Here is a 27,786-nt window from a genome sequence, read left to right as displayed (position 1 = left end):
AAATGTTTTGCAAGGTCAGTCCGTGGACCAGTTAAGTAAAAAAGCAGTGGAAATAGCACAAAGTAATGAAAAAAAGTAGGCTACAATACTGGATGTGTTTGCTGAGGTTTTGAATCTCTAGAATGTCGTTCCTGGGCTATGCAGCTCTGCTCTTGTGTTGGATCCATTGTGCTGCACAAAGAGGTAAGCTTTAACTCCTCTCTTAGAGTGTATGTGAAGATGGTAACTAAAGCAATATGCAAAGGCTTTGTAGGTGTTTTTCATGAACCTCTGACAATAATTGACATTTCTTCTGGCAGCTTTTAGTACCTTTAGTGTTTAGTGTCCTGTCATAGGATTATTTTCACCTATTTATTTTGCTGTTACTAATCTGTTGCCCAACTTTTCAAATGCTTTATGTCACTATAAACTGGAGCCAGACAACTAATTTTCTGTTAATTATGTTTGCTAATTATTCTAATATCTAAAACCAGGAAGCAACTGGTAGATTAAAGTAGAAATGCACATTTATGGAATATTTTGTTTCTGTCTGGAATAACCTGTAAAGTGATCTGAGGAGGATGAACAATTACTACATTGACTGAAAAACTTCTAATATATCTATTAACTGGTTTTAGTTTAGGAAAGGACATAAATTTACAGGTGTGCTTTTTTCATGTTTGAAGAGGTAGCTAGTGTTCTACGTATCTTTTCAGAAACCTCTGATGTTTTCTGTTTCTCATTTCAATATATTTATATTTGTCTTGGTTTGTGTTTCTATTATTTAGTGTATCCTTAGTTATTTAATTTGTCTGCTTTGTGTCTGAGTTTCTTGGTATAGAGTGTTGTGCAGAGGGTGCTGTGTGGTTTTGAGCTGGTACGTCTTTGCTCGGTTCAGGTTGGTTTTCATTTCAGTTGAAAGTTATGAGGACCTCATTAATCAAAAAGATCCAATGGGTTTTACTTTGAAAAACTGAAAAACCAGGAAATTAAAGGAATGTCCTATCTTAATTAAATATAAATAAATATTGCCTCAAAGCAACTAATAGTCTAATTTGTTTGCAAAGAAGTGCAGAAAAGTCCTGGAATTTGAAACTAAAGTTTGCCTGAATTTATACTTTGTTTTAACAACGCTTTCTTTAGGTCAGGGAGATTGGAAAGAAATGTGAATGTAGCAAAATTTGATTTATCCAGGACAGCTATTACCATGGGTCATGCAGGACTCTTGTTTAAGCTTCATGCTGAAAGTCTGTGAGAGTTGTGGAAAGTCTTCAGAGAACTGGGTTTTGCAGAAGGACTGGAAGCCACTTGCACCTGGATTTGTAATTGTGCTTGTACTTTGTAGAAGCTGCTACCAGCATATTGTTGGCAAAAAAGCAGCTTGAGCTATTTCTAACTGAGGTCAAGTCACATGTAAATACTGAATGAGTAATTCCAGCTCTCCTGTCTGTCAGTAAGGAATTTGAAGGTATCCATTCTGTGCATGCTTTTTAATGTAGAAATAAAACCCTCTAGTGTTGGTGAGTGCTTGGTGGAATTAATATGGGTTTGAAGTACAGCCTGCCAGCAGATTTCTTCACCTCAAGCCACTAAGAAACTGCATACACACACACACACATATATTTACACACATATACACATACTGGGACACTTGATGGTCACACATAGTTTAACATCAGGGCAGGAGTAGGGAAGAGTTGAGACAAAACCCAGTGAGACCCAGCAAATCTTAGTAATGGTGAAGAGACTAAGGAGATTATCTTTCATTGGGGAGGGGGTGTTTAATGGAAGCAAGGAAGAGTTAAGAGGCTGCACTCTGCACAGCAGACAATAAAACTATGATAAAATTCAGAGGGAGGAATGAGCAGCTCTCACTGTACTCAATAACCTGTTTTTTAAATTACAGATTTCAGTGTGCGCTCTCAGCTTGCAAACTGAAAGTGATAACTCAAACAAGGTATAATTAGAAATATGTGGAGTTAGAAACATGCTTTTTCTTGCCATTGAAAAGAACTTTTTGGGTAAACTAACAATTTTTAACACATTTGAAAGAACCAGCTAGAGGATTCCTGTTCATTTTCCTTATTCCTACATTTTGCAAAAAATCTTGTTAGAATTCAAATCTGTCTTTTCTTGCTAAAAAAAGCCTCTCCTACGTTTTTTAGAGTAGCCTAGTACCCTCTAGTGCACAGAAACAATACTTTTTATTCAGATGTAATCATTCCTAGGAGGGAGAACATTTATCAAAGTAACTGGAAAAAATGGGTGTGGGCACACTCTTCCTTTAGCACATTAGCAGTATTGTCAAAGCTTGTCTAATTCTTCTGGCTACTTAAAACAGCCAAACTAAAGTTATTAAAGCTCAAAATTACCATTATTTTCAAATTATACTGTTTCAAAATATGTAGTTTTTTCTTTGCAACATTTTTTTTTTTATTTTTAAAACCATTTTATAAAATTATGCCTCTAATTTGGTCAGTCCTCCTCTGACTGAAATACAGCAAATGAGTTCTCAAGGGTGTGTCTTTGTAAACTCAAGTAAAGTTCACTTTCCACTCTTTGGGATTTCTAACACAAAGTGAGCAGATAAAATACCCCTGCTTCCACATCACCTACTTAATGTGTGGTGTCATCTCTGCAGTGCAGTTCAGTACAGTTTAACTCCACATCCCTCACACGAGGAAAGATCCCAAAGATTCTTCCCCCAGTCCTATTTCCAGGCAGCACCTGGATAACCCATAGGAAGCTTTCAGTGAGGATTCTGCTGCTTTCTCAAACCCCTGGCCTTACAGCTAAACTGGGGAGAGGATGCCTGTGCCAGGTCTCTGCTGAGTAATGCATCTACTCACCAAAGGATTCCTTCCCTGGAGGACATTTCTTCTCCCATTTACTTTCTATATTCCTTTTCCAAGGCTTTATTCCTCAGGGCTTGTTTTATTTATTCCTGATGAATGCTCACCTTTCATGTTCAGATGGAAAGCAAGAGTTCCTTGCATTTAATTAGCTAGGCTGTTCAGAGACTGTTACTCTGGGTGAACCTTCAGCTTCCAAAATGTGTACATTTAGTCACCCAAGCACCAAAAATTTGTCACTGAAATTATGGCAATTATTTCTTGACAAAATCATTTAGTCTTTCACTAACAGTTTCCCAACATTTGCTGCTTTCCTCTTGGGTCTGACTTTGCTCATTCTCAAGCTGTTGAGGAACTTCTTAATAAAATAAATTCAGGTTCATTTGTTGTGGTTCATATGGATGTGGCTGTACATTTCATGTGCACTGAAAGAGGCCCAGAAAGGAGCTTTTGGGCAAGGACTGTATAATATTGAGCTAATAAGAAATACCAGACACCACCATCCACTCCCCAAAATGAGTCGAAATGCTTGGAAGCTAAAGGTTAGAGTGAATACCCAGAATTAATTATATTGTGTAACAAGGAACTTGTAAGTAAGGAGCAAGAGGAAATAAGTTTTGGAATATCAGGTGATCTGAGCCTGGAGAGAAAGTTTAGGCAATGTAAAAGTGAGGGAAGTTTGCCAGAACTTAATCAAATCACATGTGAAATAACATCAGTAAAGGCAGCAGTGGGTGGAGAAGAAAATAGTTTGGAAGGAGACTGCAGAGTGCCCCGAGTTGTTCTCTGTGGCAGTGGAAGGACAGGCCTGGAGCAGCTCCTGCAGATGGAAGGGCAGGAGGTGTCTGCAGTCAGAGCCAGGGCACTGATCTCCGCGCAGGCTGTGCCAGTAAAATCTGTTTCATGAACCATCACTGTCCTGGGTGGCTCCTTGGCACCTGGCTATTCCTGCGTCCTTCTAAATGTCTAGTCACATTCCTACAACATGTGGATCCTTGTCACTTTCCTATTTTGTGCTGATTCAATAGCAAACACTGATCACAAACGGCCCCAAGATTTCTTGCTACATTTCCTATTGCAAGATAGTTTTGGTGTTTGTAGCATGTACTTCAGTCACCAATGTTTTTATTTAAAATGTTTAGCTTGTGAAGAGCCTCCTCCCAGGAGGATAAAAGAAGTGCCTACTAAAAGATGGGACAAGCCTCCCTATCCCCATGGGACCCAAGCAATGTACAGTTGTCGGCCTGGATATATAAAAATTGGACGAGTTGGGTTTCGGTGCATTGATGGAGCGTGGAAGCAGCTGACCCCAGTGATAGAATGCAGAAGTAAGTATTTGTGCAAAGTATCTGCAGACATTTGATCTGGCAGACCATATTCCTTGCCAGTGATGTCAATGAGAAATTGTACCTTTTCTCGTAAATTACTTATTTCTGCAGTCTTTAAAATATCACCTTAAAAAGGATGTGTGCATACTGGAACCTCTTTTAAGTTCCTTCTCTCCAGATCAAAGGATTTATTCTTTTCTTTATAGAAGATCTTATTCTAGACCAGCCTTATTAACCCAATCTACATTATTAAAATCAATTATTCTTAGAAGCTTGCTTTCAAAATTTTTTAGTCAAAACTGGATAAAGCACAAACCTAGCTTCTGAATGTGAGTCAAGAGACAGCTTACTCAACTATTTCTATGAAAGATATCATTTCTTGCAAGTGGGAAATTATTTTTCCCTGCCTTTTCTTTTAAGCTGTAATTCACAATTAGGATGAGAGCTGCTATTTATTATCTCTAGCACACTGTGCTGAGAGTTTTCAAGTATCTCACATCCTCATACAGAATTCATTACTGAAGAAATTGAAGTTTGTTATCATCAGTGAGTAGATACTTCTTTTCTGTAATAAATGAGCTTTAAACACAAAGGAATTTTAGAAACAAGGGGTTTGTCTATCTAACATGCAAAATTTTTAGTAGTACAATATAATATTTGAGATTATAAATCCTGGGTGTTGTTCAAACAGAGATTAATACACACTGTGAGTAAGAATTATCAAGTCACTAATAGTTTTTTTTACATTTTTGACTGAGTCTCTATCTCAGTGTTGAGATTTCGTTGTGTAACTAGTGAGTGAACACGAGTCCCTCCAGAATTTGGTTTGCAGCATGTTTTAGCAAATGCTGCCACCCAGTGAGCAGGGCTGCCACCGGCAAGGAGCGAGCAGGGAGAGAGGAGGGGATGCTCTGCTCAGCCTGGGGGTCCCTCGGCAGGACAGGAGACAAACATTGATCAGGAGCTTCCATTTCCTCTGAATCCCACGGCAGCAGCTTTAGGGCCCGCTCAAACACATCTTCGCTGGTAAAAACGGAGGATGTTGATAGGCCCCGAGAGTTAAATTGCCTTGCTTGAGATGAATCAGGAAAGATTTCTGCTGTGGAGGGGTAATGGGTTTCAGCTGTGCAGTTTATGTTGCAGTCCATGTTATGAGATCAGAAGAGGATGAGTGAGAGTGTTCATCTTTGCCACTCTTTTGGGAATCCAAAGCAAAGAGCTAGGGCCAGGCCATAAGGAAGGTCCTATGGGGACCTGAGGACCAAAATAACTCCTGTGCCTTTAGGTCACCCCACTTCACCCAGCGAGGTCCCCAACAGAATCCAGGAAATTTCATTTCTGATGTTGAATGGATTCTCTACTGGAGGCTTTGGTGCAGATTACGTCACAAATTGTATCAAAACTGCCATAAATTTGTCATAAAACTGAACATGAGTTCAGCCTTTTTAAAGGAATAAAACATGCTAATTTGTGTTTTGGGGTTTGTTGTAGGTAGGTTGGTTTTGGTAGGTTGTTTTTTTAAAAATAAGAATACTCTAGTATGTTATAGTTGAAAACTATGAAAATAGTGATAAAAAGATGTTAATCCAACTTATGCTGAATGTTTCTGAATTTTTGAAAGCCCCTAAAGACCCATACTCACTACTAATCACTGGAAATATGCTGTCTTTCTCATTTTCACCTTCCTATGTAGGGTGTAAGTAAAGCTTTTTCCCTTTTTTTTTCCCACCAGATAAGCCCTGTGGACATCCTGGAGACACTGACTTTGGTTTCTTTGAACTTACCAATGGAACTGAATTTGTTTTTGGTGCCAGAGTTGAGTACAGATGTAATGATGGGTAATACTCATTTAATTCAATGTATGGGAATTAACTTATGGTGTTAATTATACTGTCAGTTACACATTTGTTCTCTGTAATACAGTTTACTAATATTTAATGCTTGCTTATGTGTTGTAAAAAATGCTTGAAGGAAGACATTTCTGGCAGACTCACGTGTCTTCACTGAATGCTTGAAAGAAATTCTCTATCCATCTTCTCCAGTGAAAACTGCAGCAAGTCAAATACATGGTATTGTGCCTGTGTCTGGATATTTTCCTCCTGGAAAGCAAATCAGCTTTGGTACAGTGCTTTAGCCATGCTTTTGCAGTTGTTATGTTACTGGAATCTAGCCTGAGTTCTACAAAGAGAGTTCCAAAAATCAATATTCTCCTTAATCCCTTCAGTTCCTCACTGTCTTTTCAGAGTAGCTGTCCTTCCTCTGAGTGCATTTGTTATGTAGCCAAAGCATGCTATCTCTGTAATGAAGCCTTCTTCCTTATTCCTTCCTACTCTCTGATTTGATTTTTTTCCATATGCAATTAAAAGACAGCCCATAGGAGAAATGCAGGTAAAAAACTACTCAGTGCTGTCACATTTTGGTTATTCTATGCTGGAACACCTGAAGCCATCTTCCTCTGCTTCAAAAACAGCAGCACTGTTGTTTCTGTTGCACAATAAAAGTGTATTTTAGCATTTTTTGCTTTTTATTTGGTAAGATACCAGATGCTCAGCCAAAGGAATTACCGTGAGTGTCAGGCAGATGGATGGAGCAATGACATTCCTCACTGTGAAGGTAAATGGAGTTTGACATTAAATTCTCTATAAATTGTCTTTTTATTTGTCTGCTACTATCTAAAATAGTCTATGATTGCTGTACTAGTATTAATTCACCTATGTTTAAAGTCAAGTTAGGCAGCAGAGAAGCTCTTAGAGTGACTTCTCAGCTCTTTTAGTCCAAAGAGTTTTTGTTAAAAACCCTTCCCAAAGTGGAGTCCTGTCACTTCCAGACTGACTTAAAGCTCTGCCCCAAAAGCCCTGACAGAGCAGCTGCCTGCAAAACATGGCTGCAAATAGCATTTGGCATGATGAGTTTCAAACCAGTGTGAAGGCATGTGTGTTTTTAGCTGCTTTCCTCCTCCATCCTTCTGAACATCCTAAGCATTAAGATTTTTGTCAAGGTCTCCCTATTAAGCGTACTAATGTGGAAGACATTCAGTAAGCAAGAGTGAGAGCAAGGAGGACACAGACATCAAGACTTAATAGACTGGATGGCTCAGATTATGGTTTTAGAAACCATTTCACCAGTTTCAAGCCTGTATGATCCTGAAAATAAGGTTCCTGCTCTTCACAGGGATCATTTTAAACTGCTTTATTTTAACATATGTGGGCAGCAGTGGCATTTTTGTTTGGGTTAAGCATCTGATGTCAGGAAAGGGTCTCTAAGAACAAATTAAAGTAGATATCTTGACTACAGCTTGTTGTCTGTGGTTTAATATTTCCATGGATTTAGATACTTTGCATTTAGTTTACTGGATTTTTGAGGGCACTCACACTTAGGTATTGAGGTCTGTCTGCACCATATGGAGCAAGAGTTTCCAACATTTTTGGTTATGTCTCACAAAGATACTTCAGTGTCAAAGTCCTCCTAAGTTATTTCTGTCATGGTTGAGTTTTCACTGAAATATGATTGCCTGTGAAAGAAAGAATTTGTAGAGTGTCCTAAATGTGAAGAACCCATGAGACAGAATATGAGCTCATGGAAAAGGCAAATGACTTTTAAGATGGCAAATGTCAGAGAGAAGTAGCTTTGGTAAACAAAACAGAATCCACTTTGGACCTGCTCAGTGATATCCATCTAGGCATCTAAGAATGAGCTTTGATAGTCATTTCCCCCCTTAATAAGACATATCTGATGACATAAGTTAATTCTTTTTTTTCCTGCAGGTACTTAATTGGGACGTACAAGAGCTCTAATTAATGTCTGCCACTGCATTTGTTTACTTTAGTAATAATTGCTCTGATATCCTTAATGAGAATTTTTGTTAATAACTGAACTGAATTAGAATTTTAGTTAATCACTACACACTGTTGTAGGCAGTGTGTAATTCAGCACTGTTCCAGATAGCAAACTTTCCATAGCAAACTCAGTTTGGCACAACTCTAAGCAAAGTCAACTGATTTTGGCAAATTTTAATGGTGTCAGTCAAGGCTCAGCTAACCATCCTAGGATAATTTAGGCTGGGTGAGGTCATCTAATTCAGTGGCTGCTCTGTCTTTAGCCTTCAAGGACAGAGAAGAGGATGATGAGAGAGGGTCTAAAAGCTTCTTCCTATGTCACTCTTTTTGCTTAGGACTTCATATTACACTTGATGCAAATGATATCTGAATACATAGCTAGAGTGTATACTTTTTAAATGTGCAAGGAAATTACAGTGATTTTTATGTAGTTTAAATTTTTTGTGTGTCAGCTTATCTTACAGACCAGACCTCAAAATTGCTTCTTTTTTTCTTTCCTTGTTTTGTTTTTCCAGTGATAAAGTGTTTACCTGTACAAGAACCTGAAAATGGAAGGATAATTATGACTGGTGCATTTGAGCTAGGCCAAGAATATTCCTTTGGCCAGGTTGTAAATTTTGAATGTAATGCAAAATACAAGCTTGTTGGAGCTAAAGAAATCGTTTGCTCTGCTAATGGAGAATGGAGTAACAATGTACCTCAGTGTCAAGGTAAAAAGGACATTATTTATTTTTTTTTTTGTTCTCACAGACTCCTAAATCATGGTTACCATATGGGAAGCCACAAAGTTTTCACTTCATCTCACAACAACTAAGCTTGGTTTGTCTGTAAACAATCTCCAGTGCATATATGAAAAAGTAGGATAAGAAGGAGAAATGTAATAGTATTGGATACTCATATAAGGATAATAGACCATCTGTTTGTTCCATATTTTTCCTACAAGCTGTGTATTTTGCCAGGCTGCAGTCAAATTCTTTGATATGTCTGCATAAGAGTCAACCACTTCAGTGTTGATTTAACCAAAGTAATCAGAAACAACTTTGAATCTGTGTAAACCAAGTTTAGTTAACAAGTAGGATTTTAATTTTTAGGGCACATAGAATACAAAAAAAAAAAAATTCTTTCCTCACACTCATGTGTTTGGGAAAGTTGGAAGTTTTGTGTGTAGTTTTTACAGAACCCCAGAATCAGTGAGGTGGTGTGGGACTTCTGAAGGTCTCTCAAAGCAATTAGCTGGGGCAAGTTGCTCAAAAACATGTTTAGTCAGCTTTTGATATCTCCAGGGATGGAGATGCACAGTTTCCCTGGGTAACCCACTGCAGTGGTTGAACTCTCTTTAGTAAAACCTTAGAAGTGGCATTTCCTGTATTTCAGCTGGTGCCCATTGCTTCTCACTGAATGGCTGGTGGCCAGTGAGAAAGGTGCAGTTCCATCACCTTTGCTTCTGCCTGCCCCACTGGAGCCAGGAATTTACTCATGTAAAACAGATTGTCCCTTCTCCCCCAAGCCTTCCTTACTGCAGACTCTCTTAAACCTCTATCTGTCAGTTTTTCCAATTCCTTAATTATCTTCCTGTCCCTCACTGGATCTGCTCCACTATGTCCCGATCTTTCCTCTACTGGGAGTTCTGCCCTGGAGAGATGAAGAGGGGCAGCATCACCTCCTTTGGCCTGCTGGCAGCACTTTTCCCAGTGAGCCAGGAGTATTTTCTTTGCTGCAAAGGCCCCTGTCCAACCTGTCCATCAGGACCACCAACTTTTTTTTTCTGCAAAACAACTTTTTAGCCAGTCAATCCCACATTGCCCTGCCTGCAGCTGGCACTGGTGGATGGGATTATTCCTTCCAGTTTCTGAACAAAGAATGGATGGGATTGGATATCTCAGGATATGAGAATGAGTCCCAGGAAGATTATGGCAACAAACACATATATATTCAGAACAAGTTTCTTAGATTATTTCTATGTTATTTGATCATGAAGTATGTGTTTAGAAGAGCAGAATACACATCAGGATGGCAAATACATCTATGGTTTGTTCACAATTCCAGTACTGCTTTTTGCTGCTTTGAAACCCCCATTTACTATACTTTGTACAGCATGGAGTGGAATTAAGCATTTATGCTTGTAACAGTTTCAGAATATAGTGAATTTCATTAAACAATGACAGCTCCCATGAGCTGTATTTCATTTTAAACACAAAGTAAATTTAGAAAAAGAATCCAAGAGAACTCTTTGGTGTCCTGTTCTGTGACCTTGGAAAGAAAGCCTTGAATATCTTCTGGCTTTATGAATGCATTTTTAGGAAACTGCAATATCTGTGGTTTTATTTGGTTTGGCAAGGAACTGGGAACATTTATGTTCTTTTATAGATATTAAGCATTCTAGTGTCAATTTTTCAGATACTTTAAATTCTTTTCTCCTTTTGATGTCGTGATTTAACTAATAACTTACTGGCTCTGAGAGCACATTAGGTTTGTTGGAAATTACAAAGATATCTGAAAAATAGAAAATCCTAAATTTCAGCTAGCCTAGTGTCTTGTTTTGGAATGTCTTCTGCCTTATCTCTTGATTCTAAATCCATTAAAGTACAAAGCAAAGCCCTGAAATCTCTCATGAACCCATTTGCAATTGAAGCTGTGCTACACCACATTTTCCACCTGGAACCCAGAATCAAGTAAGTGTTCAAATAAGTTCCAAACAATTTCCAAATGCAAAAGTTTTTGTGAATGCAAATTATCCCCCCCACACTCCCCCCAAACCCCCCCCCCAAAAAAAACCCACCCAACCTAAATTGTATTTTAATACAAATTTATTCTTAGCAAATAAAAACTAAAGTATGTGAATTTTTGTCTGTTTTAATTTCAGAAATTATCTGTGATGTGCCAGAAATCCTTCATGGATATGTCCGTTCTCCAAGGAAGTCTTACAAGGAAAATGAGATAATGCAGTTTTTCTGTAAAGAAGGATACAAATATGGGAACAAAGCAGATGCCCTGTGCACTGCATCAGGATGGAATCCACCTCCCTATTGCACTGGTCAGTCTTCCCTAAAGTAGTTTTGCACTTTAGATGGGTTTGGAAGTAATTTTAGAGATTAATAAGTTCATTCATGACAAAATAGATCCCTCCACATCCAATATCCATGAAGACTGGAAGGATTGAATGCTGAGGGGACCAAAGAACTGGCTAAGAGTTTTCCATGAAGAGCAGTAACAGAACCAGAATCTTGTTGTGAATCTCTACAAATGAAAGGTCCCTATTGTTTTCAACTCTCAAATGCCTTCTGAGCACTTCATGTGACAAATCCATAATTCCTGAGGCTAGTCCTGTTTGACATCAGCCCTCTGGGTCAATTATTTTACTTCAATTACAGCACTTAAAGGCTGTATTTAAATCTCTGAATATGCATGTCATATCCCAACTGAAACAGTTTGATGAAATTTTGGAGAATTTATCAGTGCCTTGAATTTTCTTCAAGAATTTGCCAAAATCTTGAAACTGGAAAAAAAAAAATGTTGGCAACAGGGCAACATGATAGGATTTTATGCACCACCCACCTTCCTGGGACCTCTTCCAGACAGACTCTGTAAGAAATAAAGACTTGTTGTCAGTCTTGGGCCCACTCAGTTTTTGACCTTTCTGATTCAAGATTAGTAGTGTTATTAATTAATATGCATTGCCAACAGTTTAACAGCATACTGCTTTTGAGGAGTGTCAAACAAAACATTCTTCTGGACGCTCATATGCTGGGCTCTGGTACTTGGGGTGTACTCAGACAGTGGCTCTGGATCCCACTGGGCTTATCTCTGGACCTAGTGGGTTCAACAGGGCATGCATGAAAACTGATTCACCCCCCTCACACCACAGCAGAACCAACCTGTAGTTACCTTACAGTCATCCCCTCCCAGCCCTCGGGGTGCTGGTGATATTTTCTGAGCTAGAAGAAGACACAAAACACCCAAAAGACAGGCTCTGGTTTATAAATCTGTTAGCCTGACTTCTCTGGGCATGAAGATATCCTGAGTTTTTTAGAATAATATTCTTGACCTTTTTCAGTTGTTGAAATACTTCCAGTGTCAGTGAAGGACCCTAATCTTAATCACACAACCTTTGAATTATCAGTTCCTAGTCAAGTATAATTATTTCTGCATTTAGGACCTGCCAGTGAAACTGCACTCCTTGGGGACAGTGTCCATAAACAAGCCCAGCAAAACCCAGCTGCAGCTCTAAAGGAAATAATTAGGTTTGGTTTGATGGCTTCCAGTTCTTTCTCTAACCATTCTCTTTGCAATTAAGTTTTAATCTTCTAATTAATATGATATCAGTAACAGCTGTCACTCTTCTCTTACAGAACCATACATTATTAAGAGTGAGGAAGAAATGTAACCTTTTCTTTGCTCTAAAACACACCTTTCTAAACAATTCTATGCAGTTATGGCCAATATACTAAGAAAACAAGAACTTATGCAATAAATTTAAACAAATTCTTTTTTTTTTTCCCTGTTTTTATTTAGAAATTATATGCTCTCCTCCAGTAATTTCCTCTGGGAACTTTAGACCTCAAAAAGACAAGTACAAAGTGGGTATTACAATCACAGTAGAGTGTGATGATGGGTATCATTTTAAAACCGTGACTGGCAGAACCACAGCTGAATGCACCAAGAATGGCTGGGTGCCTGAACCAGCTTGTGTCCGTAAGTAGCTCTCATGAATAAAGTTACAATATGGAATTGCTGGAAGTATCTCAGAGAAAATAAGTTAAGAGAAAAACATGAGGAGCATTAGATATGATAGTTGCTTTTTTTTTTTTTGGTACTGTAAAACCTAATTTAATGGTTTAGAAAAATCACAAAATCACGTATAAAAACAATGGTGTAATCCAGATTTACATTGTGCTTATTAACACTCATTATTATTAACACTTATTATTACCTCTTACTGTATTTGCAAATCTGTTAAAATAGGCTACAGTCAGCTCACTGTCAGGAAGGTTTGTGCTCCACCTGAAGAATAGCATCCCAGTCAGGATTAGAGGACAAGGGGAGTTTAAAGTAGCCAAACCACAGGTAATGATTGAAAGATACCTTTCCTTGTAGTATCACAGCTCTAGATTTTTACTTGTAATTTGATGTAATGGACAGTCACAGGATTTTATCTATTTTATATCCTGTCAGATAACAAAGCAAGGTATTCTTGATGGTTGATGAGTTCTTTCTTGGGTTAAACTTCCCATGACTGCAATGATAGTTTTGCCCAGTAGGCACAGTATAAAAAAAATATATATATATATAAATTAGCAGGTGGTTTCAAATTTAACACTCTTTCATCTTTGGTCACTGAAAATAAAACTTCGAATGTGAGAGAAGCTCTGGTGAAATCAGTCTTGTAAAGGAACCTTTGGATAAGATGATTAGAGCTATTTCTGAAACACACTCTTTTAGTATTTGAGTTAATGTTTTCTCTTATTATTTGGGTTCTAAAATTCAGGTGTCACTCTGAGCCCACTTTACTCAGTATTGAATGGTCTGCTCTGCCTGGCATGTAGGCTCTAGGTCAGAACATTTTGGGAGGAGCCTGGGTAAACTTGGATGGAAGCTTCTGAAAACCTCCTCCTTCTATCCTGGACTTTTCCCTGGAAAGGGTCAGTTCTTTTGTGGAACCAAAAGAAGAAAATTAAAATGCTGCAACCTCAAAAAAAACCAAAAAAAATAATAGTCAGGAGGAACTTTTGGTGCAGGAGCCCAAAAGTTGTAAATGGAGGTGGCAGGAGTCATCTCAATTTTAAGAATTCCCAGTTCAGTTTCTATATCTGAGCCAGATGACTGGGCTCCCTTCATGGTCAGAATAGTAAACTTAACTAAGACCCTCTACAGTGTCATCTCACTGTACAATGAATACGAACCTTTGGTCTCACAAATCACCCTCAGGAGTCTGCAGAGAGTGCTGGCTGGATTTCTGTTGGTTGCAATGGAACTGAGGGCAGTAACACAGCTGTAGGCAAAGACCCCAAGAGCAGAGCGTGGTTGTTCCTGCATTCCTTACCATCTTCCAGGGTGTGCAGTTGTGGTTCCATCCATTTCTGGAAATACTCAGATGATGAAGCTGAATCTGAAAGGTATCCTGAGCTTTTTATCAAGCATGTGTTGATATTGTTGTTGTTCTATTCTGTTTCAAGGGAAACCGTGTGACTACCTAGCTATAGAAAATGGCAAGTTCAGTTCTTCATATGAGTACTATAGAAACTATTACTTTCCAATGAGATTTGGACAGACTGTAAGTTACCACTGCCTCGATGGCTATTCAACTCCCACTGCAGAATACTGGGTTCGAATTACCTGTACTGAAAGGGGCTGGTTTCCAGAGCCAAAATGTCTGAGTAAGTACATTTCCACTATATATTCAACTCTGGTCGAATTATCAAAGATCTGTGCAGCAGAACTTGTTCTGATGGAACAGAAGGCAAAGCAGTTGCTGAAAGTCAAACTGCTTTAGGTGACCCCTGGAACTGCACCCAGATTGTCTTCCTATCTGCAGAGCACAAAGTGTTACCTGGGGACACTCTGAAATTATGCTTTTGGATTTTGAAGATTGCTTACTCCTGAAAATATTCCTAAGAGTAAGCAATATATAGTAAACCTTCCTCTTCTCTGGCTTCTGGGTAACATCAAAGCATATACTTTCATCTGCACCACAGCTGCACACACAAACAGTTTCTCTGTGTAAATATATTCTCCCTTCTGTGGCTTGGGCACTTTGGCACTTAGTCTTCATCGTCTCTGAGAAGAGTTGCCTGATCCCTTTGGGAAACTAAATTTTAGAGCTGAAAAGGTGTCACACTTTTGCAATAAGCTGAAATGGATCATGGTAACAGCAAGAGAACCAGATATACTCACTCAGATTTAAAATTAATTGAACTTAAATCTAAAGCAGAGAGATGAGGCCTCCTCTCACACATCACAGCAAAGTACCTACCTCCTGGTAGGGCACAAAAGTGGATTACAAAAGGTTGCTCTTTCCTTGTTGCCCTCAGTGGAGTGGTGCTCAGTGCAGGAGATGAGTGGAGCCCTGCCTGGAGGAAAGGAGCAGGCACTCAGATAACACAGTATAACATTTCTTCAGCCATCTGCCTTACATCTGGGCTCTTGGGGACAGAAGGCCTTAGAGCCACTGTGCTAAGCTGTTGCTAAAATCTCTAGAGCTGGTTTGAGAGGCTGCTACACTTTCACAGAGATGATAAAATCTCCTGGAGCCAAATGCTGAAGTTCATTCTGGGCATACACCAATGTTTTAGACATGGGACCAAACTGATGTGAGAAGCACTGAAGTGAGGCAAGCTTGCTTGTGAACAATGAGTAAGAGATTTTTGGTTACTAGGCCACGGCATATTACTTTATGTAGTGACTTCCACTTCTGATCTTGTGGTCCATTAACCACAAGGCACTGAAACAAAACATGCTTTCATTCATATTTGCACACAAGTGTCTTTTTGTACACAAGGCTACAGAAAGGTGCTTGGAGGCCTGTTTGTGAGTAACACTTCTTAAGGATTCATTTCCCTCAGTTCTTGCTGTAGAAATTTCTGTGGTTAAATGTGCTTTCCTTCCTCCTTTAGAAAAATGTTCCGTCGGAGAGCTGGCAGGAGGGTATTTCCTGCACCGTCGCTGGGATGATTTTTTCATGGAAGGTGAGAGAGCCAGATACACCTGCTACTACGACTTCCAGGCTCAGCACAACGAGGTCTTGTGCACAAGGAATGGCTGGGAACCTCCTCCGAGATGTACCCGTAAAAGTGAGTGTGCTTGTATTTTGGTGAGGTTTCTAGCTAAAACTATTTGCTGTAGCAGTAATTTCTGAAAATGAAGACTCATCTTCACAGAATGATTTAACATGCTACAGAAGTTTTCTCTCAGAATATAGGTCTGAAACATCCAACCAAGACTTCCATTCATTTAAATAACATATTAAGCATTATGTATTAACAATGTATGGAATTAAAAATGTGTTCAGTTGACCATGTATTAAACAATTTTCTAAATCCTACTGCTGCTTCTATTGTCATCCTTCTGCTCTGATTTTTATGTATGTAGCTTACCAGTGCTTTACTTGGAAGAAATATTGTTTTTCTCTTTCAGAAAAGTGCCAGGATATCACTTTTGAGAATGGCTATTTGAACTCGCATTATAAATTATTCAATTTAAAAGATAAGATCCTGTATAGCTGTAACTTTGGGTTTGTGACTCCAGAAGGACAAGAAACAGGATACACAGAGTGCAAAGAGAGTGGCTGGACTCCACCTCCAAAGTGCATCAGTGAGTAGCTAAAGGTTTCAGAGCTCCCTGTCATTGTCACCAGTGTGTCCTGTGGGCATGGTGTTCTGTGATGTTCTCTGGCCTCAGAGATTTGTCACTTTGACCTGTAGAGGTTTCTTAATGGGCAGAGGGATGCTCAGAGGGCTGATCCTCTGGAGATTAACCTCTCTCAGGCTCCAAGAAAATGCAAAGGATCTTTTTGGATCTCTTTAGCACTGAGTTAATTGTAATCACTGACCTCATCAGTGGTTCTTCCCTGATACAAGGTACATTTGCCCAAATTTACTCCTAATTTTTGAAGCAACATCTGTGAACCAAGGCATTCCACCAAGAACTTTTTAATGTGACAAAACTAGAGACAAATAGGATTTTATTTTTTCAAAGTTCCTTCCTCTCTTGAACACAGGTGTAGTACAGTAAGAGACTTCTTGTACTGTGATATGTTGGTCATAATATTGACCAACTTTAGCTGCTATTTTATCTTATCCTTTTATTTCAGACTGCCTTTACCTAGGATTTTGTGGCTTTTTTCTGACTCACAACTGACCATGGGAACAGCAGTACAAACCATTTGCTGTGACACCTAAACTAATAATAATGACAATGATAGTAATACATAGCTAAATGAAATAATTTAATCTAAGGAAGAAATATTTACCCTAAACATTACTTCTAGACAAATTTTGGAAGAATAATACAATAGATAATATGTGAACATGCTGCATGTTCTATAAGAATATTCAGACAATGTAGAATTATTGATGTTTCAAACATACCTACAGGGATGATGCTTCCAAAGGGCAGTGTTTATGGATAACTAAATACACTAACTTTGTTTTATTCTACAGAATCATGTAAAGAACCGGGGGGCATTTTGATTCACCATACAAACAAATCTGTGTTCATGCCTGAAGATACAATTGAGTATTCATGTTTGGAGGGACATAGGACTACAAATAACATGCCAACTGAAACCACAGTATGTGGCAAAAATGGAGAATGGAGTCCAGAACCCGAGTGTCGTGGTGAATATTTTTGTGTTTGCTAATCACTGTCACTCTCTGTATACACTCAGTGAACCTTTTTTCTTTAAGCCTTCCTTTGGTTTTGTTCTAACCAGGAGCATTTTATGTACTTTCTGTAGGTTTTCCACTATATGTTAAAATATTTTTTCTCCACAGAAATTGAATGTGCTCTCCTGCCATTGATAAACGGGAATTTCTTTCCCAAAGACAGTAAATACCGCAATGGAGCTGTTGTGACATTTACCTGTGCAAAAAACTACAAAAGGGTGGGATCTGCCTCTACTCAGTGCTACCACTTTGGATGGTTTCCACCACCACCAGTGTGTCAAGGTAATTCTGCAATACTGAAACTGAGCTAGTAAATGGCTTGCACAAAATAATTATCAGGTTTATTGACTTAAATGTTTGAAAAATTGTTCACAACTACACAAATAATGTGCAGTATGGCAATGATTAATTTGAGTAGTGTCCCCTCTTACTGTATTCCAAAAGTTTTGCCATTGCCTAATATTGATACTTATTGGATAATGCATCCTGTGCTCTTTTTTTTCTGATTGCATAAAATTGAAGGGAAAAATTGGTTTTGGAGGTGACACAGAGCTGGGCCCAAAAAAAAAGAAACCCAGTGAAGGATTTTTCCATTAAATTCTTAGTTTCATATAGTAGGATGAGTACATTCGTACAGAAGGAAAAATATGTATCCCTGTCCTTAGTGTTCTTAACTTAGTACACAACTTCCTGGCATCTGAGAAGAGCTTCTTGTGCTGGTGCTGAGCCCTCTCATGAGGTGCATCGCTTTCACTTGAGAGAAAAAAGGGACATCCCTTTCTTCCCACTCAGCCACTTTTTTGGTGACTTCTACTTTGTCATCCTTCTTTTTGCTCACACACTTTTGCATTTAAAAGTAAGTCTGTTTCATAGATTTGGCTCTTTAGCTCAGGAACATTTTAAGCTCCCTTAATAGGACATCCACTCACTGCATCAAAAGTGAATTCCTTTAACATACAGTGTGTGTGGGGGGGTTGTTTTAGTTTTGTTTGTTTGTTGGTTTTGTTTTGTTTTAGGGGTTTTTTTGTGGTGGTTGTTGTTGTTATTTTTTTTTTGGTTTTTTTGGGGTTTTTTTCTGGGTGATTTTTAGGACATAGGTTATTCCTTGCAGAATTGTCAGTTTTCTTATTTTCTTTTAAGAATACTGAAGTTACCATTCTTGTAACACTATTTTTACTTTTCCCTTAAAACTGGGTTGGTTTTATCAAACATTTTTCTCAGAGCAGGCATTGACAGTGCATGGACGTGAGAGACAAGAGTGAGCCTGGTCACATGTATCTGTTTGTGATCTCCAGCCCAGCACGAATCCAGATATTCAAAGGCATAAATCAATCACCTGTTTAACCTGTTCCTCTGATTTTCCTTCACTTTAATTGATACATTCAATTTGTTTTATGTTGTACTTAACATATAACTGTGGTGATAGTACCGAGTTCAGAGCATAGACTTGATCTCTTGATTTCAGAGAGTGTCAAAGACTGTGGACCTCCCCCTGAAATTCCCAATGGAAGAATTGTTGATGGCTTTGTGGAACAGTACCAGCATGAGGAGAGAAAGCAATATGAATGTAACAGCGAATTTAAGTTGGTTGGATCAAAGGAAATAGAATGTATTGATGGAAAGTGGTCATCTCCTCCCTCTTGCATTGGTAATCTACACAGCTCTTACTTCTGAGAAGTCTGTAATTCTCTGCAGGCTCTTACCTCATAGATATTTTCACGATTAAAAATATGTATTTGCAGATGTAATGTTCTGTTCTAAGTCATAAAATAATAAGATAAGATTGCATGACAAGCAATTACCTTGTGCTGTCACTACTGTTGTAGCAGAACTGCAGTTCTCATGGAGAGGTGATAGCTCTGCAGTTCTGTAAGAGACCTTACAATGGTTTTCAGTTCTTGTAATAATTCTAACTGAAACATTGTGAATGTGCAGGTGTATGATCAATTATAATTTTGACTGATCAGAGTCAGTGATTCAGGTGACTTGAGTTAATTTAAGTTTTCCTTAGTCTGTACTGTGAACTGGAACTACCTGTGGATCATGCCAGTGTTGGAAAAAGAAGGGAAAAGGCAGGAAAGCAATTTAGCAAACTGGCTGAAAGATATACGTACCCCAGCTGTGTTGAAATTTAGTTGCTACAATTAGTGGGTGTAGGTTTGGTTCACCAAATGCAAATATAGTTATTTTAAGTTTTTTCAGCTATTGATATGTGATTCCTGAATTATTGTGGAATACTTTTTCTCTTTTCAACAGAAGACAAAATGCCCTGTGACTCACCTTCCTCTATCCCGAATGTTGTTCTGCATCAGGCAGACCAGGCCCAGTATTCACATGGGGATGAAGTAACTTGTGGATGTAAACCAGGCTCTGGCAATACTGAGGAAATGAAAATAAAATGTCTTAATGGAGAATGGAAGCCTTTACCTCTTTGTGCTGGTAATCTGTTTCCATAATATTTCTGATGTGAGTGTAATATAGTTGTATACAAATTTGACTACAAAATGGACTTCAGCCATCAGTATGTAGCCAGACATGCTAGAGTTTAATCCATCCAAACTGAGTGTTTTAATTTACTCCTTTTAAATGGAAGCAAGTCCTTCAACCTGGAAAGACTCTGCACCTACAGCTTTGTAAAGGGAAAGAAATAGACATTTGCCTAGTGGTTAAAGTCAATTATTAAAAGGAATTAAAAGTAATGTTAATAGCCACAATGTGTTAAGCTTGTCCCACCCTAAACACTTTTATGTGGATTAGTCCTGCTCACAGAGTCACAGAATGAGTGAGGCTGCAAGGGCCCACAGTGGGTCGGTGATCTGGTCCAACCTCCCTGCTCAAGAACCTGCCCAGCGAAGTTCTTCCTCAAATTCACATGGAACTCCTGTACAACTGATGACATCTTCATCAGTATATATTGTCTGATCTAAATCTGGTTTTTAAGCTCTTTTTATTTTTTTTCAGATGCATCCCCTCAATGTGTAGTTCCAGAGGATGTTTTGCTGGTGCACTCTCGCCAGTATCCCATGTCAAAAAAGAAGACTGGGCCCCATAAAGTTATACATTATAAATGTACATCAAATGATGCAAATATTAAACAGGCAACTTGTGTGTCTGGGAGGTGGACACCAGAGATTGCATGTAGAGGTGTGTTCTTTCATTTGCACCATTTCTTTTGATGCAGGCATGATAAATGCTCATTATTAAAGATTCTTAGCATTGCTGTATCCCTAGGCTGAAATAGAAAGGTTTACTTGATCATATGCTGAAGGGTAGTTGTGGCTATCATTGGAGCAGTTAACTAGGTTTAGAGATGCACAACTTTCGTGAGGCAGACTTAATGCTCTCTACTCTGACAATTGGAATGGTTGTTGCTGGCACTTCTGATGTGAGAAAAGATGCAATGATAAAGTTAAGCTCAATTCTTCAAAAGGCTTTACCTTGATGTAAAACAGAGAGCACATAGCTCAAGCTCCAGTCAAAGTTCCTTTATTTCCTCTAAACCTTCAAAGTTTTTCTAGTCTGTTTTTTCCCCTCCATTTTTCCAACTGCTTCCTAGTGAAACTATGAGAAAAAAGCTGAGTTGACCAGTGAGAAAGCACAGACCCAGAGGAGGCTGCCCATATGTAAGACACACCAGAGGTCAATGTCTTCAGGGTTGCCTTTGTGCATGGCAGAACAGGATATTGTCTATAGAAAGCGTGATTGTAACAAACAAGCACTGCCTCATTTCTCACTTTGGTTATACCAGATTTTTGGGAAATGATGCCTGAAAGTGGGAAAAGTATGGCAATCACTGTCCCTTCCTCAGTTTTCTGGAACCACTAGAAGCAAGAAACCAAGCTGCGGAAGACTCCTCAGATCTCTGTCCTAGATCTACCTCATTCTCTTCCTTTTTCTTTCCTTTGGCAGAAAGAGTCCTTCATTCTTGGAGTGGAAAAAATTTAGCCTATTTTTTTCTTTTCTTTTAGCTTTCTAATTTAGCTCTATCAGCTTAGTCTGAAGTTCAGTTTTCCTAAAGTAGTTCATTATAGAGAGAGGAACAGGAAAAGCACAAGAGTGTGCAGCTGTGTGAGAAAGGAGGGACTACAAGAAACTCCATCTTAGCTTGGTGTAGACAGCTGTGACTGTCTTTTCTATGACTCTGAAAGCATATGAGCAGCTGAAGGCAGCTCTGCTGTTTCTAAAGCAGAACAAAATGATCATAGTATTAATTAAAGCTTGAGATAGCTATTGGAGTTATCTAGCACCAGTGTTGTTTTAGTTGTTTGTGTTGTAATCTCTGCTGAACTGCTACGTTTTCTCTTTGTTCTATCGTAACATGAATATGTGTCCTCAGCTGAGAGGAATGTGTGCCCACCTCCACCTCAGGTCCCTGGTGCTCAGCAGACAACAGCAGGAAGAAACTTCAGGAATGGGAGTAAAGCATTTTTTTCATGTCAGGACGGTTTCCAGCTCATCGGTACAAAGGACATAACCTGTATAGAAGGGAAATGGCAGTCACCACCTCACTGTGTGGGTCAGTACTGGCATACTCCTTTTCCATCATTTTGCTATGAATATCTGTGTTATTCATTTGCAGTCATCATGAGCAAGAGGCTGCTGTTACTTACCTGAGATTACCATGGACAGGGAACTGCAGGAAAGCAGTTGAACATAAGTGGCTAAAAAGGGTGCAAACAACTGCATGTTTTTCATTTACACAGACTTATCTGAGATGGCGTATACAATTTTCAGCTAGTCCCTCAAGAGCTGTGTGCTTATTTTTTTGTTTAGTATATTGCCTAACATAGTCTCAGTTTTGACTGGGGGCCTTAAATAATGTCCTCAATTCTGTAAATTATTTATTACTTAGTTACAGTTGTAATATTGATTGTCTTGCACTATTGTTTATCTGTGTTGTCTGTGTTTTTTAGAAACACCATGTTTGCCACCAGAACCTGTAGAATATGCTGATGCTCCCAGGCTTGAAAATCCAAACTTAAGACTTGAAAGAGAAGGGAAAACAATTTATCTGGCTGGTGCTAGATTTAAGTATGCTTGTCGTTCTGGATACCTGTTAGATGGACCAACAGAGAGAAACTGCTCTATGGGCAACTGGACTGCAGCTCCTTTATGTTTGGGTAATATCAAAAATTACTTTTTTGGAAGTGCATTTAGCAATTAAATGGAAAAAATTTTAAACTGGAGGTTGGTCAGTAAAAGTGTATTTTTCTACTCCATATTTTGCTGTGGAATCTTATCTTCCATCATGGATGTCTTCAGAACAATCCTGATTGGATGCAAAACTGACTTTCTAAATGCAGCTTAGTTTTTAAATATTCCTTCATATTCTTGTAGTCTTTGCTCATTTCATATCTCTCCCAGCTGAGTCCTAGGCATATCCTCCTGATTCAAAGATCTCTTTTCCACAGAGTCCAATGGTGACTAAAAGTTGCTGTGGAGCATCAGGGATGGAAATCACATCAGGGTAGCAAGGGACAAAAGCTTCCAGTAAAACTTTCTGGCATGTTTAGAAACAGAATTGGAGTGTCTCAGTGGCTGAAATCTGGGGGAATGATTTCTTTAATCTTCTGTATGCTACCTTTTATACATTTATTACCTAATTATGATAAATAATCCACTGTTAGCAGACGACTGTGCTGATGTTAGAAATAGCTCTCTAAAGCACCTGTTTGATGCAATAAGTACACTTCTTCAATGTGTACCACACACATCAGATTTCTCTTATCTTTTCAGAAATGCCATGTGGAAGTGTTCCAAAAGTTGTCAATGCTCAATTTGAAGGCAGAATCAAGGAATCTTATGAACCTGGTGAAACAGTTCGCTACCGGTGTGATCCAGGGTTCCTGATTGTTGGTTCCCCTGAAATTTTCTGCAGGAAGGGAAATTGGACATCACCTTTCACTTCACCCTTCTGTAAAGGTATAGGTTCAACTTCTACGTAATCCATGATCCTTCTTAGCATTTCATGTTGTGAATAAAGAAAATTTTTACTTGGGCATGCAGGTGAGTCAGGCCAATAGAGCCAACAGGTGACTTGCTTTGAAGGAGCTGCTACCGCACCTATTTTTCTGGCTTCTGGAAAACAACAAGCAGGGCAGATCAGCAAAGCAATCATCTCCCTGTGGGCTGGAGCAGGTAGCTGAATCCTGGCTCTCTTGAAATCAAGCAGGCAGACATTATGGAGGAATCCTGCAGTATCTTGGCTGCAAAGGAGCAGATAACTCTGGAGCAATGGATCTTATTTTCAAATCACTAGCATGTCAGTTACTGACAAGCACCTTCAAATAGTGAATAAATTGTGTCACTCTCCAAACTAGTGGCACACGATGCTGTGCAGCACAGCTGGCTGATCTCTGTGACCTCTCTTTTTAGTTTCTGTAGGCAAACAATGCCGGTTGCTGAAGCATTGCAGAATAAACCTTCTTTTTCTACCTGTAGAAAAAGGTGTGCATTCCTCAAAGTGCTTTTTGCTCACCAGGAGCTCTGGAACGCCAGGCTGTGTGAGTTTTCTGTCACTCACTGCACACTCCTCTTTGCAGATGTCAGCTGTGGAGCTGCACCAGAGATCCCCAACGCACGCGTGGAAGGCATTCCTCAGGAGAGGTACCTGCCTGGGGACACGGTGCACTACCAGTGTGAAAGGAACTTTCAGATCACGGGTGCAAATTACATCCTTTGTTCAAATGGTCAATGGTCAGAAGCCCCAGTTTGCAGAGGTAGGAATCTGTGCTTTCACCTTGTCTGTTAGCGTAGAGGCAACCAGTTCTCTATTGAAATACTCTGAAGACTTTGCCTTTTTTACTTGTTTTCTTTGGATACCTCAACTTTGAACTTGCTATGGCTTCCTTGCACAGAAATTTAATTAAACTTTTTGCTTCTAGAGATACTGGGAATATTTTCATCAATAGCAAAAATGTTCCTGAAGCAGCAGGGCCTAAAACGTGCTGCTCTGTCATTCTCCTGTATGCTGTTGGTATTTCCCCAGTGCCCACCACTTCAGTGACTTTCAGTGGACAGACATGTAAGGGCTTCTCTCTTGTGTTCAAAGCTGAATGGAAGCAACAGTAGGACAGAAAAGCAGCTCTTCTTCTGCAGTGCTCCACTCTGACCAATGCAGACCCTAGCAGAGCCCCAGATCTAAACCATGTAAGATCTGCTAGGGCCATGGAAGGGGAAAGATTGTTCCTTGTCACAGGAACATTCAGGAATGCTCCAGGGTCCCCCATCCCAATCTGTGCCTGCAGGATGAGCTCTGTGGAGCTGGCTGTGCTTATCCAGCCCTGAGCAGCACAGGCTGACAAGCTCCTCCAGCAAGCCAGCCCTCGAGAGCTCTGCACTTCAGCAGGGAATCAGTTTGGCTGCTACCCCTGTGGTTTCCAGGAAGGCCAGGGCTCCCCAGGGAAAGACAAGGCTGGTGTGGTTCTTGTGCACGCTGGCTTTCCCTAGAAACTTATTGACCCTGCCATCTCCTGAGAGTCCCAAACAGTGTTCTGCTGCCACTGCCACACCTCATTGCTTCCCCCATGGTGAACTCCTCTGACCCATCTGAGGGAGAAAATCTGTACAGAAATTGTAACAAGGCTAATTCCTTTCACTTGTGGTTGTGTAAAGGAACATCTTAATAATTGGAAAGGTGACTGCAGCCATGTCTCTTTTCAGATGTGAGATGTGATCCTCCTCTAGAAATTGCTGGTGGTAGCATTGATGGTATTAGAAAGTCCAAGTATATGCCTGGAGAGAGTGTAAACTATCAGTGCTGGAAAAATTTTAAGATGACTGGGGCTTCTACTGTAGTGTGCAAAAATGGGAACTGGACAGATCTGCCAACATGCAAAGGTAACTTCTCTCTGTCTCTCTCTCTCCATCCAGCCTCCTGTCAATGATGGCATCACAAAGCTGCCTCATTGTCATTTAGCATCTCAGTGCCCTCTTGGTGCACAGCTGCCATGGGTCTGGCACACTCAGGATAAGACAGGCCATTTCCCAGGTCTCTGTTCAGATGGGAAGAATTTACCAAGCTGAGGGACCCAGGTGACTTCACTCAAGAGGACCAAGTGCCACACCTTATGCAGGACAAGATGAAATCCTGCAGACAGCTGCAAGCACTTAAGCTGTGCTCAGAGGGGGCAAGCTGGCAGCTGTGAGCCTGAACTTTGGAGAAATGAGAAACTCCTGCTCCTGCCAGCTCTTTGGTTCTCTCTCTGCTTTACTCCACTTCTCTGAGTAGTGCCAATGTAGTGTGGGTGGTATTTCTGACCAGACCTTCTCTGCAGTTGAACTTCCTCTCTGACTGGGAAATTTCTTTCAGGACAAGCTGGGAAATGTGGTGCACCTCCAAATATTCAAAGTGGAGAGCTTGTTTACTTCCCCTTGCAAGAATATCAAGAAGGTGAAACTGTGGAGTACAAATGCCCGAATTTCTACACCCTGGAAGGAACTCCAATAATCACCTGTCGCAATGGGCAGTGGACAGACCCCCCAGTTTGCCTGAGTAGGTTGAAGCATGTGCTGGGTGGCCAAAATGCTGGCAGGGCAGAATGGCAGTGAGTCCTCCTTTTGTCTCAAAGGAGTTTCTGCTTAAATTCAGCTTGTGTAGTCCCCTCTGCTGCCAACAGCCCCATGAGAAGAGCAGTAGGCTGAATCCTCGCTGTGAGGCGATCTCTATCACTTGAGCAGAGCTCCTGAGTGCTCTAGGACTGGGGCCATGGCTCTACCCAGCAGGCTGTGAGCCAGGAGGATGGGTCTGAATGAGTGGCAGCGTGGGGGAAAGCCAGGGCTGCATCCATGATGAGAAAACAAATTTAGAGAAGTACAGAGCAGAAGGGAAGGAGGGATCGCTCGAAAATATATATGGGGAAGTTCATTGGTGTTTGGTGTCTTCCCCACCTGTGCTTCATTCTTGCCCTGTGTGACTGACAGTGTGACAAGGTTTCTCCCAAGGCTTTTTTTTTCCCCTTTAGCTTGGATGTGAATGTCTTTTCTGTTGCAAGTAACAGAGGGTCAGAGCACATTTGGAAGCAATTTTTGATGTGAAGGACTTCTGTAGGCTCTAGGGGCAAAGCATGTGCTGTGTCTGTATGGAGTACTGACACTCTTCTCTTGACTTTTTCAAGTGGCCTGTACAGCATCAGAAGAAGATATGGACAGCAACAATATTGAGCTGAAATGGGTTAGCCAAGCCAAGATGTACTCCACATCGGGTGACTATATCGAGTTCCGTTGTAAATCGGGATATATGGCACATCCAAGTAGTCCCAACTTCAGAGTCCAGTGTGTGGAGGGGAAATTGAAATACCCACGGTGCACACTGGGAAGTAAGTCATCCCCTCTTTGGCTTTGCTGCTCTGTTGTTGCATTTTTAGTGCTGAAGGGAAGCATAAAGCCCTTGGCTTTCCTGGCTGTGAGCCAGGGTGTGGGAGTGTCCTGGAAGCTGCAGGAATAGAGGGGCAGTGCCCCCAGGAAGTCATTGTCCAGCACACCTGAGCTGGGGCAAGGGCACTCAAGGCACACACAGGAGGTGCCAACAGAGCATCAGCTGTCCAGTGTGAGATCTACAGGCAAATAACAGAATTACTTTTTTGCAGGGCACTGTTTCCTGAATCAGAGAACTATGGAAGAGAACAATATTCGGTTGCAGTCCCCCAGGCAGTCAAGCCCTCGCTATGGCTCAGGGGACCCTGTTGTGTTTGCCTGCAAGCCCGGGTACCGGCCGGTTTCCCAGAGCGAGAGATTCAGCGCACAGTGCCTGGACGGAATGATTCCATACCCCACGTGTCTGTGTAAGTGCTTGCTCCCAAAGAGGTGGGGCAGGGGTTGTAGGAGGCAGTTCTGCTGAAATTTCCTGTTCACTGCTCTGAGGAGCCCCTGGGGTCTGTCAGGATTGGTATTGATGCATTTTCCCCTTTTTTTCTCTTTACACAGAATTGTCATTGTTTGGGTAAAAGGAAATGACATGAGAGAGCCCAGCTGTGGCAAGGACAGAGCCCTCAACCAACCTGCTCACTCGAGCTCAACTTTTCCTGGTGTTTCCCATTTTGCTGTGTTTTGTTTGCAGCTTAGCCAATGTTCTGTCTTGGAATTTGTTCTTGTTTTTATTACTGGATGGTTGTCCTTGCATATTATCCACCTTAGAACTAGTTTTGTAAATGTATTTACATTTCATGCAGACAAAGGGTTGTGCTTACATTTTATCCATTCTATCCTGATCTCACTGTTACTTTATTAACAGCTGTGCCCTGGAAACAGGCTGGCTTTGGTGGCATACTGAGACAAGAATTAAAGGTGACAGTTAATTTGATTATCAGCACACAGTGTGTTTGGCCTTGTCTATTCCTACTTTCTTCTCCATGCACTTGCTTAGAAGTAAGTCTGGGATGAGTGCTCTGAGTGCCTGATCAGAAAGAGCTCA

General features: G+C 40.2%; 1 protein-coding gene across 1 annotated transcript; it reads left to right on the top strand.

Moving 5' to 3' along the window:
* Nucleotides 1–27,684, top strand: CFH (complement factor H). The gene is made up of 24 exons (XM_084211861.1): nt 1–183; nt 3,974–4,159; nt 5,892–5,997; nt 6,696–6,772; nt 8,511–8,705; nt 10,859–11,029; nt 12,508–12,687; nt 14,169–14,369; nt 15,606–15,782; nt 16,126–16,302; nt 17,151–17,327; nt 17,484–17,657; nt 18,841–19,023; nt 19,632–19,814; nt 20,337–20,519; nt 21,712–21,891; nt 22,289–22,495; nt 23,112–23,297; nt 23,918–24,094; nt 25,038–25,214; nt 25,687–25,869; nt 26,492–26,692; nt 26,963–27,157; nt 27,300–27,684. Coding segments are annotated over exons 1-24 (3,939 nt in total). The 5' UTR covers nt 1–122; the 3' UTR covers nt 27,302–27,684.
* The last annotated feature ends 102 nt before the right edge of the window (nt 27,685–27,786 follow it).

This window comes from Fringilla coelebs, assembly GCF_963513975.1.
Source record: "Fringilla coelebs genome assembly, chromosome: 9".
Lineage (NCBI taxonomy): Eukaryota > Metazoa > Chordata > Aves > Passeriformes > Fringillidae > Fringilla > Fringilla coelebs.
Note: the sequence above shows the minus strand (reverse complement) of the source record. Positions and strands in the feature narration are given on the sequence as shown.

Coding starts and splice junctions, on each gene's coding strand:
- CFH (XM_084211861.1), top strand. CDS start 123: ATGTCGTTCCTGGGCTATGCAGCTCTGCTCTTGTGTTGGATCCATTGT. Junction 15,783..16,125: donor TCCGAGATGTACCCGTAAAA/GTGAGTGTGCTT, acceptor TTTCTCTTTCAG/AAAAGTGCCAGGATATCACT. Junction 21,892..22,288: donor GTCACCACCTCACTGTGTGG/GTCAGTACTGGC, acceptor TGTGTTTTTTAG/AAACACCATGTTTGCCACCA.